This window comes from Meriones unguiculatus, chromosome 5 (assembly GCF_030254825.1).
Source record: "Meriones unguiculatus strain TT.TT164.6M chromosome 5, Bangor_MerUng_6.1, whole genome shotgun sequence".
Taxonomy (NCBI): domain Eukaryota; kingdom Metazoa; phylum Chordata; class Mammalia; order Rodentia; family Muridae; genus Meriones; species Meriones unguiculatus.
Window position 1 is genome coordinate 134,054,831 of NC_083353.1, and position 19,369 is coordinate 134,074,199.

Consider the following 19,369-nt stretch of genomic DNA (forward strand, 5'->3'; position numbering starts at 1 on the left):
ATAAGCATTTTTAAGTGATTATATGTTGGGGGTGGTTTTTCCTCCCAGCTCCAAGCTCCTGGAATAAAGACTCATAAGACCCAGAATATTATTTACAAATACCTTGGCCATACAGATAGGCTCTTCTCATAGCTTAAATAGCCCATTTATATTCATCTACATTTTGCCACATGGCTGGTTACTTCTGCACAGTGCATCTGTCCTCCTCACATCTTGCCTGTCAAATATACTGTGCCTGGCTTTCTCCTGCTATCCTTTCCTGCCTCAGCTATATGCCGTAGTTGTTGTGTTTTTTTTTTTTTAATCGATAGGTGTTACATCCAGATAATACACAAGATATCCTCTCAACAGTTATAACCTTCAGTAGTGGAAAATGGATAAAAACATGACTTGTCTTCTCCTGATACACAAGACGACCAACTTATTCTCAGCACTGGAGCTTCATCATAAGCTAGTATGAGTATCTAAAAGTCATCAAACAGAGGAGTAGAAGAGCTTTGATCAGTGGAATAATCTCTGATTGTTGTTAGGGGAGTTACCCAGGCTGCTGTTGGGGTCAGAGTCTTACTAAGGCTGACATCTGTGGTCTCTTAGTGTCTCTAAGATATCTGTCCAGACCCTTCTGGAGTTTTTGATGAGAAGTCAGGTATAATTCTGATAGATTTGCTTTTATACGTGATTTAGCCTTTTTCCCTTGCAGCTTTTAATATTCTCTCTTTGTTCTGCAATTTAATGTTTTGATTATTATGTGATAGGTTGATTTTCTTTTCTGGTTCAATTTATTTGGTGTTCTATAAGCTTCTTGTATATTTATAGGCCTCTCTTTAGGTTGGGGAAGTTTTTTTTCTGAAAATATTTTTTGGGCCTTGGAGCCGGGAGTCGTCTTCTTCTTCTTCTTCTTCTTCTTCTTCTTCTTCTATTCCTATCATTTTTAGATTTTGTCTTTTCATAATGGTTCAGATTTCTTGGATGTTCTATGTCAGGAGCTTTTCAGATTTAACTCTCTCTCTTTTTTTTTTTTTTTTGACTGATATAGCGATTTCTTCAATCTTATCTTCTACCTCTGAGATTCTCTCTTCCATCTCTTGTATTTTGTTGGTGATGCTTGTGTCTGTAGTTCTTGTCGTCTTCCCTAGGTTTCCCATCTCCAGGATTGTATCAGATTGTGTTTTTTGTTTGTTTGTTTGTTTTGTTTTGTTTTGCTTCTAGCTCTAGTTTTAGGTCTTGAATAGTTTTATTCATTTCCTTCTCCTGTGTGATTGTATTTTCCTGTATTTCTTTAAGGGATTTGTTCAATTCTTTCATCTTTTGGAATATATTTTTCATGGTCTACCTTGAGAGCTTTATATTCTTCCTTTTAATGCCTCTATCATTTTCATAACTTGAGATTTAAAACCTTTTTCTTGTGATTCAGGTGTGATAGTATCTCCAGGGCTTGCTGCTGTCACATGGCCCTGAATTTTCTTGCCTGTGTTCTTCCACTGGCCTGTAGCCATCTGCTTGTCTCTGGTGTTCGCAGTCCTGATGGTTCCTATGCTAGGTTCACTGCTTGGTCCATGTGGGCCAAAGCGCTGGGAAGAAGGTGGAAAACCCCCAAGTTGATAGCTGCTCAGACACCCCATAGGCCTCCCTGGGATTGGGGACAATGGGACTTGGGTTTCAAGCCTAGATTGTCTCCTTTGGGTTCACTGTCTCTGCTGGGCTCACCATTTCTGACCCAGGTGGGCCAGGCAGCTGGAGAGCAGGTGGAAGGACCTCCAAATCAACCTCTCATTCAGCTTTAAAGCTTAATCTCCTTCTTCCAAGAAGGAGAAAACAGGAAGCAGGACAGGAGCCTACCTCAGAAAGCCTCTGAAAGACTCTACCCAGCAGTGTATCAAAGCAGATGCTGAGACTCATAACCAAACTTTGGGCAGAACACAGGGAATCTTAGGAAAGAAGTGGGAGATAGTAAGACCTGGAGGGAACAGGAGCTCCACAAGGAGAGCAACAGAACCAAAAAATCTGGGCCCAGGGGTCTTTTCTGAGACTGATACTCCAACCAAGAACCATTCGTGGAGATAATCTAGATCCCCTGCTCAGATGTAGCCCACGGCAGCTCAGTGTCCAAGTGGGTTCCCTAGGATTGGGAACAGGGACTGTCTCTGACATGAACTCAGTGGCTGGCTCTTTGATCACCTCCTCCTGAGTGGGGAGCAGCCTTACCAGGCCACAGAAGAAGACAATGAAGCTAGTCCTGATCAGACCGGATAGGCTAGGATCAGAGGAAAGGGGAGGAAGACCTCCCTTATCAGTGGACTTGGAGAGGGGCATAGAAGGAGATGAGGGAGGGAATGAGGGAGGGGACTACAATTGGGATACAAAGTGAATAAACTGTAATTAGAATAAAAAATAAAAATTAAAAAAGAAGCTTTATCTAAGCTATCTTTGTTAATTATTTTGTTTTTTTTTTTTTACATTTTTTCTTTATTAATTATACTTTATTCCCTTTGTATCCCCCTTGTGGTTCCCTCCCTCCTCCCGTCCCAATCCCTCCCTTTCTCCACCCCCTGCATGCATGCCCCTCTCCAAGTCCACTGATAGAGGAGGTCTTCTTTTCCTTCCTTCTGATCCTAGTCAATTAGGTCTCATCAGGAGTGGCTGCATTGTCTTCTTCTGTGGCCTGGTAATGCTGCTTCCCCCTCAGGGGGAGGTAATTAAAGAGCAGGCCAATCAGTTCATGTCAGAGACAGTCCCTGTTCCTATTACAATGGAACCCAATTGGATAATGAACTGCCATGGGCTACATCTGTGCAGGTTTCTTAGGTTATCTCCATGCATAGTCCTTGGTTGGAGTATCAGTCTCAGGAAAGACCCCTGTGCTCAGATTTTTTGGTTCTGTTACTCTCCTTGTGGAGTTCCTGTCCTCTCCAGATCTTACTGTTTCCCACTTCTTTCATAAGATTCCCTGCACTCTGCCCAAAGGTTGCCCATAAGTCTCAGCATCTGCATTGATAGTCTGCAGGGCAGAGCTTCTCAGAGGTCTTCTGTGTCAGGCTCCTGACTTGTTTCCTCTTTTCTCCTTCTTCTGATGTCCAGCCTCTTTGCCTTTCTGGATAGGAATTGAGCGTTTTCGCAAGAGTCCTCCCTCTTGATTAGTTTCTTTAGGTGTACAGATTTTAGTAGGTTTATCCTATATTATATGTCTATATGAGTGAGTATATACTGTGTGCATTTTTCTGCTTCTGAGACAGCTCACTCAGGATGATCTTTTCCAGATCCCACCATTTACCTGTAAATTTCATGATTTCCTTGTTTTTTTTTTTTTTTTTTTTTTTTTTTTTCTGAGTAATATTCCATTGTGTAGATATACCACAATTTGTGCATCCATTCTTCAGTTGAGGGGCATCTGGGCTGTTTCCAGCTTCTGGCTATTACAAATAAGGCTGCTACAAACATGGTTGAGCAAATGTCCTTATTGTGTACTTGAGAATCTTTTGGATATATGCCTAGGAGTGGTATAGCTGGATCTTGAGGAAGCCCTATTCCTAGTTGTCTGAGAAAGTGCCAGATTGATTTCCAGAGTGGTTGTACAAGTTTACATTCCCACCAGCAGTGGAGGGGGGTTCCCCTTTCTCCACAACCTCTCCAGCATTTGTTGTCTCTTGAGTTTTTGATCTTAGCCATTCTGATGGGTGTAATGTGAAATCTTAGGGTCATTTTGATTTGCATTTCCCTGATGGCTAATGAGGTTGAACATTTCTTTAAAGTGTTTCTCTGTCATTCGATATTCCTCTGCAGAGAATTCTCTCTTTAGCTCTGTACCCCATTTTTTAATTGGATTACTTGATTTTTTTTTTTTTTTACTGTTTAACTTCTTTAGTTCTTTATATATACTGGATATTAGCCCTCTGTCAGATATAGGTTTGGTGAAGATCCTTTCCCAATCTGTAGGCTGTTGTTTTGTTCTGAGGACAGTGTCCTTTGCTTTACAGAAGCTTTTCAGTTTCATGAGGTCCCATTTATTGACTGTTGCTCTTAGAGCCTGTGCTGTTGGTGTTCTCTTCAGGAAGTTGTCTCCTGTGCTAATGAGTTCAAGGGTATTCCCCACTTTTTCTTCTAAGCGGTTTAGTGTGTCTGGTTTTATGTTGAGGTCTTTGATCCACTTGGACTTTAGTTTTGTTCAGGGTGATAGGTATGGATCTATTTGCATTTTTCTACATGTAGACTTCCAGTACCATTTGTTGAAGATGCTAACTTTTTTCCATTGAATGGATTTGGCATCTTTGTAAAAAATCAGGTGTCCACAAGTGTGTGGATTTATGTCAGGGTCTTCTATTTGATTCCATTGATCCACCAGTGTGTTTCTATGCCAGTATCATGCAGTTTTTAGTATTGTTGCTCTATAGTACAGCTTGAGATCAGTGATGGAGATACCTCCTGAAGATCTTTTACTGTAGAGAATTGTTTTAGCAATTCTGGGTTTCTTGTTGTTCCATATGAAGGTGAGAATTTTTCTTTCAAGGTCTGTAAAGAATTGTGTTGGTAATTTGATGGGAATTGTATTGAATCTGTAGATTGCTTTTGGTAAGATGGCCATTTTTACTATATTAATCCTGCCAAGCCATGAACATGGGAGATCTTTCCATCTTCTGATATCTTCTTCTAATTCTTTCTTCAGAGACTGGAAATTTTTTTCATATAAATCTTTGACTTGCTTCATTAGGTTCACACCAAGGTACTTTATGTCCTTTGTGGCTATTGTGAAGGGTGTTGTTTCCCTAATTTCTTTCTCAGCCCTTTTGTTTTTTGTATACAGGAAGGCTACTGATTTTTTTTTAGCTAATTTTGTATCCAGCCACTTTACTGAAGGTGTTTATCACCTGTAGGAGTTCCCTGGTAGAATTTTTGGGGTCACTCAGGTATACTATCATATCATCTGCAAACAGTGATACTTTGACTTCTTCCTTTCCAATTTGTATCCCCTTGATCTCCTTCAATTGTCTTATTGCTCTAGCTAGGACTTCAAGAACAATGTTGAAGAGATATGGAGAGAGTGGACAGCCTTGCCTTGTCCCTGATTTCAGTGAGAATGATTTAAGTTTCTCTCCATTGAGTTTGATGTTGGCTATAGGCTTGCTGTATATCGCCTTTACTATGTTCAGGTATGTGCCTTGTATCCCTGATCTCTCCAATACTTTAAACATGAATGGATGTTGGATTTTGTCAAATGTCTTTTCAGCATCTAAGGAGATGATCATGGTTTTTCTCCTTCAGTTTGTTTATGTGGTGGATCACATTGATGGATTTCCGTATATTGAACCACCCCTGCATACCTGGGATGAAGCCTACTTGGTCGTAGTGGATATCTTTGATGTGTTCTTGGATTCGGTTTGCAAGCATTTTGTTGAGTATTTTTGCATTAATGTTCATGAGGGAGATTGGCCTGAAATTCTCTTTCGTTGTTGGGTCTTTGTGAGGTTTAGGTATCAAGGTGACTATGGCTTCATAGAATGAGTTTGGTAGCATTCCTTCTGTTTCTATTTTGTGGAATAGTTTGAAGAGTATTGGTGTTAGCTCTTCTTTGAAGGTCTGGAAGAATTCAGTGCTGAAACCATCTGGCCCTGAGCTTTTTTTGCATGGTAGACTTTTGATGACAGCTTCTATTTCCTTAGGGGATATAGAACTATTTAGTTGGTTTACCTGGTCTTGATTCAGCTTTGGCATGTAGAATCGGTCAAGAAAATTGTCCATTTCATTTAGATTTTCAAATTTTGTGGCATATAAACTTTGGAAGTAAGACCTAATTATTGTTTGGATTTCTTCAGTGTCTGTGGTTATGTCCTCCTCTTCATTTCTGATTTTGTTGATTTGGATAGTTTCTTTCTGCCTTTTAGTTAGTTTGGCTCAGGGTTTGTCTATCTTGTTGATTTTCTCAAAGAACCAGCTCTTTGATTCATTGATTCTTTGAATTGTTTTATTTGTCTCTAATTTATTGATTTCAATAAATTAGAGTTTATTATTTCCTGAGTTTGATTATTTCCAGCCATCTACTCCTCTTTGGTGTGTCTGCTTCTTTTTTTTCTAGGACTTTTAAGTGAGCCATTAAGTTGCTTGCATGAGATGTTTCGAATTTCTTTTTGAAGGCACTTAGTGCTATGAACTTTCCTCTTAGCACTGCTTTCATTGTGTCCCATAAATTTGGGTATGTTGTGTCTTCATTTTCGTTGAATTCTAGGAAATCTTTAATTTCTTTCTTTGTTTCTTCTCTGTCCCAGCTGCCATTTAGTAGCAAGTTGTTCAGTTTCCATGTGTGTGTAGGCCTTTTGCTATTTTTGTCATTGAGGTCCAGTTTTAGTCCATGGTGATCAGAAAGGATACAAGGGATTATTTCAATCTCCTTGTATCTGTTGAGGCTTGCTTTGTGACCAACTATTTGGTCTATTTTGGAGAAAGTTCCATGACGTGCTGAGAAGAAAGTAAATTCTTTTGAGTTTGGGTGAAAGGTTCTGTAGATGTCCGTGAGGTCCATTTGATTCATGACCTCTGTCAGAGTTATTGTTTCTTTGTTTAATTTCTATTTTGTTGACCTGTCCTTTGTTGAGAGTGGGGTGTTGAAGTCTCCCACTATTAATGTGTGGGGGTCTATGTGTGGTTTAACTTTTATTAAAGTTTCTTTTACAAATGTGGATGCCCTTGCATTTGGGGCATAGATGTTCAGGATTGTGATATCTTCCTGGTGGATTTTTCCCTTGATGAGTATGAAGTGTCCTTCTCTATCTCTTTTGATTAATTTTGGTTGAAAATCTACTTTATTAGAATGGCTACTCCTGCTTGCTTCTTGGGTCCATTTGCTTGGAAAACCGTCTTCCAGCCCTTTACTCTCAGGTAATGTCTATCTTTGTGATTTAGGTGTGTTTCTTGTATGCAACAGATTGATGGGCCTTGTTTATGCATCCATTCTGTTAGTCTGTGTCTTTTTATTGAAGAATTGAGTCCATTGATGTTGAGGGAGATTCATGACCAATGGCTGTTAGATCCTTTGATATTGATGTTGGCCATGGTAGTGTGTGTGTTTGGCTACTTTTTGTTTTGCTGTAGTGATGTTATTTATTTCCTGTGATTTCTTGAAAGTAGTTAGTTTTCTTGGGCTGTATTTTTCCTTTTAGTATTGTAACCTGGATTTGTGTGTAGGTATTGTTGAAATTTGTTTTTGTTGTTGAATATCTTGTTTTCTCCGTCTATGAGGACTGAGAATTTTGCTGGGTACAGTAGCCTAGGCTGACATCTGTGTTCTCTTAGGGTCTGCATGATATCCGTCCAGGCCCTTCTGGCTTTCATAGTTTCTGTTGAGAAGTCAGGTGTGATTCTGATGGGTTTGCCATTATATGTTACTTGGCCTTTTTCCCTTGCAGCTTTTAGTATTTTTTCTTTGTTCTGTATACTTACTGTTTTGATTATTATGTGACGGGAGGATTTTCTTTTCTGGTCTAATTTATTAGGTGTTCTGTAGGCCTCCCCTTTAAGTTGGAGAAATTTTCTTCAATTATTTTGTTGAAAATATTTTTTGGGCCTTGGAGGAGGGAATCTTTTTTTTTGCCTCTATTCCTATTATTGTTAGGTTTTGTCTTTTTGTGTTGTCTTGGATTTCTTGGATGGTTTGTGTCAGGAATTTTTTAGATTAATTAGTTTCTTTGATGGATACATCTATTTCTTCCATTGTATCTTCCACACCTGAGATTCTTTCTTCCATCTCTTGTAGTCTGTTGTTATGCTTACCTCAGTAGTTCCTGTTTTCTTTCCTAGGTTTTCCCTCTCCACGATTTCCTCCTTTTGTGTTTTCTTTAATTCTTCCAATTCTTTCTTCAGATCTTGACCCATTTTGTTGATTTCCTTCACCTATCTGACTGTATTTTTCTGTTTTTCCTTCAATTCCTTCAGCTGTTTGTTTGAACATTCCTCTGTTTCTTTTATTTCTTTCAGTGATTTAACCATTTCCTCTCTGAATGCCACAAACTGTTTGGCTGCATCGCCTTATATTTCTTTACGGATGACCATAATCTGTTTTAATATATCTTCCCTCTAATTCTTTACGCATTTATTTACTTCCTCCATTAACCTCTTCATAAGCATAGATGTAAGGTCATCTTCTTGAATTTCACTTATGTTAGGGTGTCCAGGGCTACTTGCCCCTGGATAACTGGGTTCTGGGGATGCTATATTGCTTTGCCTTTTGTTGGTTGTGCTTTTTTGCTGGCCTCTACCCATCTCTCTGTCTCAGGTGTTGTCTGTTAATTTCTGGTGCCTACTGGGTCCTGGGGCAGGGAGAATCCACTTGGCAGGGTTCTAAAGTTCTCCTCTGCTTTTTGGGTATGGTCAACTGAATGGTGGTGCTTCTCAGGAATTGTCACAGTTCACTTCAGGTGTATGGACCTGTATGATAACTGAGGTGTTCAGGAAGGCTCTCTTCTAATCAGGAGAGGTCCTGGTGTGGCTGCCCTGCTGCTGAGTTTCTTGCTCTGAATTTATTGAGCAGCAGCTGTTGCTCTTAAGATGTAATTTTTGGGTGCAGCCCTCTTGAAGAACCAGGGATTGCCACAGTTTTGTCAGTTTAGCTAGGGATAACTGGTTGATCCTTGGCACAGTATCTGAGGGCTGCTGTAATGGTTCTCTGGCTTTTGTAGGTCTGAGGATGCAGCTGTGTGCCCCAGTGCCCTAGCGGTACTCAATAATGGCAGGTGAGCACAGCGCTCCTGCCTGCAGTAGAAGGCTAGAGCCTAGAGTCTGCGTGAATCCAGAAAGTCTTTTAGAGCTGGGTGTCCTGAGCATTGGACCTGATGATCCCCCTGCTGTGGGGTTTCCTCCTGACAGGGACACCCAGTCTTTGCTTTGGGGACAGCCTTTCTGTCTGTGATGGTGAGTAGAACCTGCAGGCACAGACTTATGTGGCTCCACCTTTCTGCCTTTCTGGGGATTGGGTGCTTGGGCGTCTGCCGAAACTGGCTAACTTTTCTCGAGACCTTTTCCGGGTGGTGGTATCAGCTGAGTGCTCTGAGATCAGACCAGCCGTTCCCCTCCCTGTGGGTTTGCACCCAACAGAGAAGCTCAGTCTCTGGTGTCCTGGGGCCCACAGTTCTATCTGGGGCAGCAAGTCAGGTGTGCAGGCAGGACTCTGTGCCAATGCCTGAGTCCCTGGCTCTGGCTCTGGGCTGGTTCCTGGGTGCCCACAGAACCCCGGGTCTTTTCCAGGGGATGTCTGGGTGACCTAAGATCGGTCCCAATCATTTCCTGCACCGTGGGGTTATCTCCCGACTGGAAATCTTAGTCTCTGATGTTGTGGTGCCCACAGTTCAGTCTGGGACAGTGATCAGAGCACGCTGGCATGTGGCTCTGGGCTGGGGCTGGCCTGGTGGAACCGGGATCTCTTCCGCGGTTTAGCCGGGTGAGTTAAAGCTGATTGAATCCCCCACCGTGGGGTATCCTCTCACCTGGGAAACACAATCACTTGTGTTTTATGGCCGCGAGTTCTGACTGCTGGTCAATGTGCCGATCCTGCTGTGCTGCTGGTCAGAATGAGAGCCATCTTGCTGAACCCCTGTTAATTAATCCTCCTCTCTTCCCAGTTCTCCTGTTAATTTTTTTTAAAAACTCAAAATAATGTCTCTTGCAGATGACATACAATTTTACTTTCATATCGTAAATCCTTAGAATTAAACTTTCAGAGAAAATTAATACTTAATTGTTTTTAATATTTATTTATTATGTATGTATATGCCTCAGTGGATGTTTCTATCATGCTCATGCAGTGCCTGTGGTAACCAAAAGAGGGCGTTTGATGTCCTGGAACTGGTGTTATATGCAATTGTGAACCACTATGTGGTACTAGGAACTGAACCTTCAACTTCTAAAAGAGAAACCAGTGTTCTTTTTTAAAAATTATTTTTACTATTTTTATTTATTTTACATCCCAAGGGTCCCCCCTTCCTCCTCTCTTCCCAGTTCTCCTTCCTCTTTCCCTTCCCCCCAGAAAAGGAGAGCCCCTATTCCCCTGTATTAATCTTCTCCAGCACACAAATCACATCAGGACTGAGCATATCCTCATCCCTGAGGCCAGGCAAGGCAGCCCTGCTAGGTGGAAGTTATCAAAAGCAGATAATAGAGTCCATGTTAGAAACAGCCATCCCCACTCCACTCCCCAGGCAACCCATATGAAGACCGAGCAGCACATGTGCTATATGTGTGCAGGGGGCCTGGATTGAGACCATGAATGCTCCTTAGTTGATGTCTCAGTCTCTGAAAGCCCCCATGGGACTGGGCAACTTGTCTCTTTTGGTCTTCTTGTGAGGTTCCTGTTCCCTCCAGGTTCTTTCATCTTTCCCTCAACACTTCCACAGGACCCCTGGAGCAACTAAACTATCTCTCTAGTCCTAAAAAAAATATTTTAGATAAAAACTTTAAGATACACTAGTAGCCAGAACATTTTAGTGATCAACTTAACTGTCTTTTTTATCAAGGTCTTGCAAATTTAGTCTTTAGTATCTGAGCAAATAACTTTTAGTTTCTTTACAGTTCTCCACCTGTCTACTAGAATGACACTCATTTGTTGAACTTGTAATAATATTTCCTCATCCTCCATATTTTCTCTTAACATTCCTAAAATTATATATATATATATATATATATATATATATATATATATATATATGCTCTTCTGACAAGCATGCTTGTATTTTCCCCAAGTCTTTCTTTTTCATCAGTGTCTTGCTAATTCTGTGAAATGCATAATCTCTGGTTTTTAGTGGTTCTTCTGTTTCCTTTTTTTTTTTTCTTTTTTGGTTCTTGTGTCTTTTTCCTTTAACCAAATAAACTTGAGTTTCTGTTTTAATATCATTACCATTGGGCTTATTTGGGGACACTGTTTTTTCACTTTTGCTTTTGTCTTTATTAGTAATGTTGATGGTTTTTATTTAGCACATGATTTACACAGCTCCTAATTTTCCCTCATCATGAGGTCATAGTTGAAATGATGAAAAAAGGAGTGGAATGTATTTTTCTAAGAGATTATTCTAAGTAGTTTCCTTCATAAAGGTATATGAGAATTTGGACTACCAAATATTCTTGCAAATGTTTCATCTTCTTTATAACTACCATTTCACATACAAACAATTGTAGCCTAAATTTTAATCAAATCCTGTATTTTTTTTTCCTCATCTTTGTCATGCTTCTTTTCAATTAAAGCCCAGATCATCAGGGCTGATCTCAAGGGTGTCATGTGTTCATCCTTTCTATATATGTACAGTTACCAGTTGTCAAGTTATAAGACTGGATAGTCCATGAAAAATAGCTTTAACATTGTAGGTCACAGGAGGGGGGAGTCAACAGTAGCAGAACAGTGGGGCAAAGAGAGAGAGAATAAGAATTTGAGCATCTAGTCTTCAGCGACAGCCTCACCCTCCACCATCAAATCAATACCCTCCTCATCTTTCTCAGTTGGCACCCCAGCAGTTTTGGGCATTCACACTCTAGAGTTGTGTCTGTCTTTCTCCTTCCAGATTTTAGATCTGCATCTTTCTCTAGGTACCATTGTATCATACTTCCTGAGTACAATCCAGCAGCTGAGGAGACAGCCTCCTTCCTAATAAGAAATGTGCTTATTTTTCTTTTGTTTTTTTACATGAGTCATATGTTTTCATTAAATATAAATGCATTCATTAAAAAACAAGCTATCAGCAAAATAATTTTATCACATATAGCACTATTGGTAATTATCATATACTGTATATTTTTAGTAATATTTTATAAATACAACATTCAGGACAAATTAAAATTCCAAGCTCCAAATATAAGGTGAAACAATGGGTAAAGAATCAATAACTATTGTTAGTCACTACAGAAGAACACAAATCAACAAGTCTACACAGATGGAGTTTAAAATAATGACACTCAAAATGTAGTCATTTTAAGCTTTGAAGTACCTTACATTTACTTCAGAGAAAGACTTAAATAGTTCAAGCAACTATTTATCGAAATCCAAGTACAATTTAAGGTACTCTAAACTCTAATATTGTATATATAATCTATCTATCTATCTATCTATCTATCATTTATCTGTTTATAAATATGTGTAAAATTTTGATACCATTCTGTATTGAATTGATTCTAAACTACATAGAACATAAAGGAAAGAATACATGTTCTGTTAATTTTTTTCAGTAGTTTCTATAATGAAGAAACTGGTAGATTTTAGAAAATGCTATGTTAAATACAAACAAATTATAAAACAGCCTCCAAACTGTTCTAAACACATTATCTCATTTATCAAGACATTGCATTCCTAAAACAAGCTTGAGAGACATCTAGTATATTTTGTTTTGATTAAACTTTATGAAAAGGCTTTTCCTGAAGAAAAGGCTATTTGGAAAAAGCTTCAGTTTATTTAAATAGTGCTTAAACTTTAGAGAAAATTCATTTAGTTTTCAAAGAAAAAAGAACACAGAATTCCTCAAATGCTTTTATTTTTTTAATGAACTAATAATGTCAACACTATAATATTGAGGTTATTTCCATTTCCTTTATAAAAATTTCAAATACTTTGGATTCCTTCAAATTCCATATTATGAATTAGAAATTTTTACATTGACTTATAAAATTCTCAAATAAGAACACTTTTGAATTTAATTTGAAATAATGGAAGTATTGGCTGTGCTGTGGGCATTTTAAATGTATACATGTCTTTCCGACTACATTGAATTCATTATTGGCTTTGCACTGAAGTTATTCAGATATTGTCTTCTTCATTACAGGTAGAACGGGAAAAAGCCATTCTTCTGGCCAACCTCCAGGAGTCACAAACTCAGCTAGAACATACCAAGGGGGCACTGACAGAACAACATGAGCAGGTGCACCGACTCACAGAGCATGTCAATGCCATGAGGGGCCTTCAGAACAATAAGGAGCTAAAGGCTGAGCTAGATGGTGAGAAGGGCCGGAACTCAGCAGAGGAGGCTCATGACTATGAGGTGGACATCAATGGCTTAGAGATTCTTGAGTGCAAATATAGAGTGGCTGTCACTGAGGTCATTGATTTGAAAGCAGAAATTAAGGCCTTAAAAGAGAAATATAATAAATCTGTTGAAAATTATACAGAAGAAAAGACCAAATATGAGAGTAAGATCCAAATGTATGATGAGCAAGTGACAAGCCTTGAGAAGACATCTAAGGAAAGTGGTGAGAAGATGGCCCACATGGAGAAGGAGTTGCGAAAGATGACTGGCATAGCCAACGAAAATCACAATACCCTCAATACAGCCCAGGATGAGTTAGTGACATTTAGTGAGGAACTAGCCCAGCTTTACCACCATGTCTGTCTATGTAATAATGAAACCCCCAACAGGGTCATGTTGGATTACTATAGGCAAAGCAGAGTTACCAGAAGTGGCAGCCTCAAGGGGCCTGATGATCCCAGAGGGCTTTTGTCTCCAAGATTATCCAGGAGGGGTGTGTCATCTCCAGTAGAATCAAAGACATCATGTGAACCAGTTTCAAAAGAAAACACAGACACTAGCAAAGAGCCAAGTCCAACTAAGACTCCCACAATCTCTCCTGTTATTACTGCCCCACCATCATCTCCAGTTTTGGATACAAGTGATATCCGCAAAGAGCCAATGAATATCTACAACCTCAACGCCATAATCCGGGACCAAATCAAGCATCTGCAGAAAGCAGTGGACAGGTCCTTACAGCTCTCTCGTCAAAGAGCAGCAGCCCGAGAGTTGGCCCCCATGATCGATAAGGACAAGGAAGCCTTAATGGAAGAGATTCTCAAGCTGAAGTCCTTGTTGAGCACTAAACGGGAGCAGATTGCCACACTGAGGGCAGTGCTGAAAGCCAATAAACAGGTAATATGCTTTTGCTGATGAAGCATACTAGTAAAAGCCTTCTTCACCAATTTATTTCCTTAATTTTGTTGAATTTTTAGTGCCGAGATAAACATTCAAATTTTTGGCTAATAGAGCAACAAAGCAAAGTACATTCCAATGCCAATCAAAATATAGTTTTATTTTAAAGTGTGTAAGGGACCAGTGAGATAGCTTAGTGATAAAGGTGCTTGCTGCCAAGCCTAACGACCTGTGTTCAATCCTCAGAATCCATATGGTGGAAGAAAAGAACTGTCTCCCACAAGTTGTCTCTGTCACAAATGGCTATGACGATACTCATATTCTCTCTCTTGCATAGAAAATAATAAATAAATAAAATACTATAACAATTTGAAGTGATTAGGATAGAAGCGCAGTTGTGCCCAGCTAGGTGGCAGATGGTGAGGGAGGTAAAGCAGTAATAGAGATCCAGCTACAGGTAAATCCCAGAGACCCAGGCAGTGATAATTAGAATCCTGGTGGCCATTAAGTATGGAAACAGCCCATGGAGGTTGTGGGAAAGGCTTACCTAGGGAGATAAGGAAGAGGGAGACTAACCCTGAGTCTGCAAATGGGAAATCAGTACAAACATGATGATAGAAGTCTGACGGGCATTAGCTAGATCCAACTTTAGAAATGGAGATTCAACTCCAAGACTCACCTTCTAGGACTGTGGCAAGATGGAAACTTGGTGTTTTGTCTTTCATTTTAGATTCAAACAAATAAGACTTAGTAACCAAATAATAAAGTAATGGCATCAAGGACAAAGGACAATATCGCTGCTGTGGGGATCTCAGTGATGTAAACAGAAGGAGAGTTTTACCAACAAATGAAATAGTTTAGAACTATGAGGGAGAGAGGGAGAGAAGGACAGGGAGAGAGGGAGGGGGGAGAAATGGAAGGAGGGAGAGAGAGAGAGAGAAAAAAAAAACACCTCCAGATCCTACAGTCTAGCTGTGTCATTGACCATATATCTGAACTTTTGTGTATAGTTAACTGTTAGTTTACTTGGGTTAGAACTAAAACATTAGAGTTTTCCTTAAATACAGGTCATGTCCCTCTGTAATAAGGATATTTCAACATGGACCTACCTGACAAATTCTTTGATGACTGATTTGTTTTCTATTCTTGAGTTTTACCTGGGTGCAGGTGTCCTTGCATATAGACTGGAAAATAATACAGTTTATCTGAAAAATATACCTATTTGAGAGGAGTGTTGAACAAATATTGGTGTCGATGCAGCAACGTATCTTTTCTTTCTTTTTTTTTTTTAAGATTTATTTATTATGTTTATAGTGTCCTGCCTGCATGTGTGCCTACACACCAGAAGAGGGCATCAGATCCTGTTATAGATGGTTGTGAGCCACCATGTGGTTGCTGGATATTGAATTTGGGACCTCTGGAAGAGCAGCCAGTGCTCTTAACCACTGAGCCATCTCTCCAGCCAACGCATCTTTTCTTGCAAACACAGGAAATACCAGTGAATACTAGCATGTGGGGGTACATGCTCTTTAGAGAATGAAGATTCACGTCTTTTTCAGTGTTTTCTTTTACTCAGATCTGACTGAAACCACACCAATATGTAATCTAATTTCTATTCTTCATCATTTGTCTCCACGAATCCATTTATACAAATTAGATGTCTGTACCACAAGCAAGAATACTGTTTACAATATCACGATGTTTTATATAAACTTAAGGGAAAATAGGAGTTTCTTTTGTATCATCACCGTAAGGAAATAGAAATTGTTGGGGAGTGAAGAAATTATGAGAAATTTGACTTCTCTTTGAAGTCATTAAAAAGATTATTGACGTAAATGCTATAATTCAAATACTGTACAATGTAGAGTGGTCATGAATAACTTATATGTTAGGTCTGACTAATGTAACTTCTTTCAAAGACATAATTTTCTAGTGTATTCTCAGCCAAGACAATCAGATAAATTTCCTGACTTCTTTCTGAGGGTTAAATATTAGCAACACAGAAATCTAGATTTTTTTTTTTTTAAATGTGAAGATGCTTAATTGAAAAGGCAAGGCCTAACTTGTGAATAAGCATTCATGTGGGACACAAAATGTTACTAGTAATCTACTGTGGATTTAATATATGTCTTTAAGTACTTATATGACAGAATATTTAAGGCATTTTAGGTTGTTATAAACAGTGCTATAGGATTTCAGAAGAGATCAGAGCATGGCTAGTAGAATGTATATTTCCACAGTGCACTACATTAGAGCCATGACTTGTAATGGGTTATTAAGTTATGTGGAAATATTTCTTGCTGTATATTTGGTTACTCATTTAAATAATGTTGAACAACTGCTGTTGATTGTTATGGTACTTATGTACCATTAATATTTCCAGGTATCAAAAAGATGACATCAGTTAGATACGGGCATTGTGGAAAGTTAATTATTAAGGCAATGTGAAAATTCTATAGTTTGGGAAAAAGGGGGATTATTTTGTTTTGAAAAAGGCATGATGTATTCTCTATGAATCTTGTCTTATAATTTAGGATCCTTTCCCCAGAAACATAATGTCTTTTTATGGAATACGGTAGTTGTTTTAAAGTACCAGCTATGTATTTGTTTGTGTCAGATGTGAAGATCCAACAACAATTTCTTGGTCCCTACCTTTCAGAAGGTGACTCACAGTTAGTGATGTTACATATTTTGTAACAATATTTTCCAACTTGCAGGAATATTGTGTGGAACAACTAATGTCTCCTACAGGAATCAACAAAAGTTCCCGGAGCAAAACTTGCTCTTAACGGATAAAAACAATTCTGTGGGAAGAAGAAGTATTTCAGACAAAAGAACAGGAGGTAGAAAGAGGCAAGAGTGTTAGAAACAGGATGTTATGTGCCTATCTTGCGCTGTGCCTCAAACAGGCAGTTTTTAAACATTTGCTGATGGCGCCCGTTGATTCAGCTGATGTGGTTTTTAATCTACTGTGCTAGGCTAGCTCTTGATTTGAAATAGTACTCATTCAAGGAACTTCAGAAATGCTCCAATCCCAAATTCAGACAACTATCTTTATCCATTCAACATTTTGCACACTCTCTTTTTCTCTTTGTAATACACTCACACACACAAATAAATAATTTGACCATAATTCATTGCTTTGAGCAAGTTTTATTTAAAAGTTTAAGAAATGCTTGATTCCTGTCACTTCTTTGACTTGAACATGTAGTTCATTATATACTCCTGTCATAAGTTACACTGGTTTACATCTTTTGTGTAAGATTTAAGAACTTACATAAAAGAACCCACAGAACACGGGAGACATAAAGTATTTGATTTCTCACATATTTTATTTGGAATTAGTGCTTCTTTAATAACTTCTTCATAGCATCCTTCATGTTTAAGATTTTATCTTGACTCTCTAAATCTCTGAAAATACACCTTCAATAACTAACATGAAGCATTTACTAAACTACTGTCATCGTCCTGGCTTCTGATACTCACTGTTTCATATCAGGCTTTAAAGACGATTTAACATTATTGAATCATGAAATGATTTAACATTAAAGAAAATGTCCCAGTGCCCAGTGTATACATATCATTATGCAAAACCTCAACTTAACCAATTTTTGTTTTCATTCATTTTAGTGTAAAGAAATGTGTGGAACAGGTTTTTTTGGTGTGAGGTGGTAAGCGTTGTGGTTTTGTGCTTCAGACAGCTGAGGTGGCTTTAGCTAATCTGAAGAACAAATATGAAAACGAGAAGGCGATGGTGACTGAAACAATGACAAAACTGAGGAACGAGCTGAAGGCTTTGAAAGAAGACGCTGCAACTTTCTCATCCCTGAGAGCAATGTTTGCAACAAGGTAACTTTTCTCCCTAAAATTGACTATTTCACAGGGGAAGAGTGCTGCTGAAACTCATGAATGAATGTATTTGGTTTGCATGAAGAAAATGATGAGCTCCCTCACTGACAAATCTAAGATTAGAAATGTGTTTTTAGAGTCATGGTCACATGTGACTGAATCTCATGGACAGGGCAAAGGGAAACCTTAGACTGTGGGGCTGCAGAGGCTCTGGCAGGAACTGACTTCTGGATTTCCCACAAAATTCAGTGGCATTTAGAATATATGAGGGCAGGACAAAGACTGGGGAGGGAGACAAGGTCCCCATTTTTGATGAAAGAAATCAGGATAAGTTCAGAATTAAGAGAACACATTTTCTCTTTGAGAAAGAAATTTAAAGCATTTAAAACATTTAAATGTTCAGTTTGGCTCATGTGTTAGTTATTACTCTCTTGCAGTACATTTTCACAGATATTTATTTCTTTCAAGTATAGTAATTGCCTAACTTTATATTTTAAAAATATTTTTATGTTACCAAAAAGAATTAATTCAAGGTCCTGGAATTCATTTTGTTTTTCAGTGAGCTCTGATTTTTCTCATGATCTGCATAGCCCCATAGTCTTGACATTCAAGGTTAAGGGAAATGGGTCCCCTGCACATAACGTATTTCAATTATAATTCCTGTTTTTTCCTGTATAATACTTCTAACGTGCTGATTTCAGTTTGTATAATATATTTTGGATAATTCTCTGAGCTAATCAGCTATCTGCTAGTACAAGAAGAATAACTTACTACTGTCTTAAACTCAGCAGAAATTCAGTGTGAGGTTTTTCCCCTCACCCTTCATGCAAATGTATGTGGATGGACTTGGGTTTCTATTTTAGTGGGGAAATAGCACAGAGCTTGTCTTTATGCTTTAGCAGAAATATGAAGCTGGACAAAGATGTTTCCAATGACCTGCTGTACCTGAACCAGACTTTTAAAAATCTTGATTTTTTTTTTAACAACTCACTGCTTTATTATTTGGTTGAAAACTCGCCCCTCACGCTATGACTCTCTTCAGACAGAAAAAGGGATCTTGGAACTACAGCCACCATTGTTACTACCATCTCATTGACGGCTGTTGGAGCTACCACCAGGGCATTAGCCATGAGTCATACTGGGCAGACTGCTCAGACCCTGAATAATCATTTAGCCAATATAGCTCATGCCTTAGTTGTACATAAAGGAATTAATGCTCAACTAAAAGGAAGCTTGATGGTGTTCAATCAGAGGATTGACCTCTTGCAGGAGCAAATTGATACCCTATGGCAAATCGCTCAACCTGGCTGTCAATGAAAGTATGCTGGACTTTGTGTCACTAGCATACAACATGAGAATTTTTCCTGTGCTGAAAATTTGGTTTTTTACTTGGGGGAAATTGGCCATATTGAAAACATTTCTGCCATTTAAAACAAAGCCTGTAAATACAGATAAAGGAGGAACTGTTTATTATTATTATTATTTTGATATGGCATATATACTGTAGGTACAACATGTAACAAAATTTTTGCAAAGGATACAATGTCATACAATAAAGATAGTAATTATAATATACCTAAAGTAGTGGCAGATATTATGTGAAATTGTATTATCACCACAAAACAGCCTCCATAATAACTGTC

General features: G+C 38.6%; 1 protein-coding gene across 6 annotated transcripts in view; it reads left to right on the plus strand.

Annotated features, from left to right (window-relative positions):
- Positions 1–19,369, plus strand: part of Bicd1 (BICD cargo adaptor 1) — a 182,225-nt gene that overhangs the window by 126,265 nt on the left and 36,591 nt on the right. For all 6 annotated transcript variants that reach the window (XM_060384557.1, XM_060384556.1, XM_060384558.1 and 3 more), the window contains exons 5-6: positions 12,783–13,877; positions 17,575–17,726. In XM_060384557.1, the coding sequence (XP_060240540.1) occupies positions 12,783–13,877; positions 17,575–17,726 (1,247 nt within the window). The remainder of the gene's footprint in view (positions 1–12,782; positions 13,878–17,574; positions 17,727–19,369) is intronic.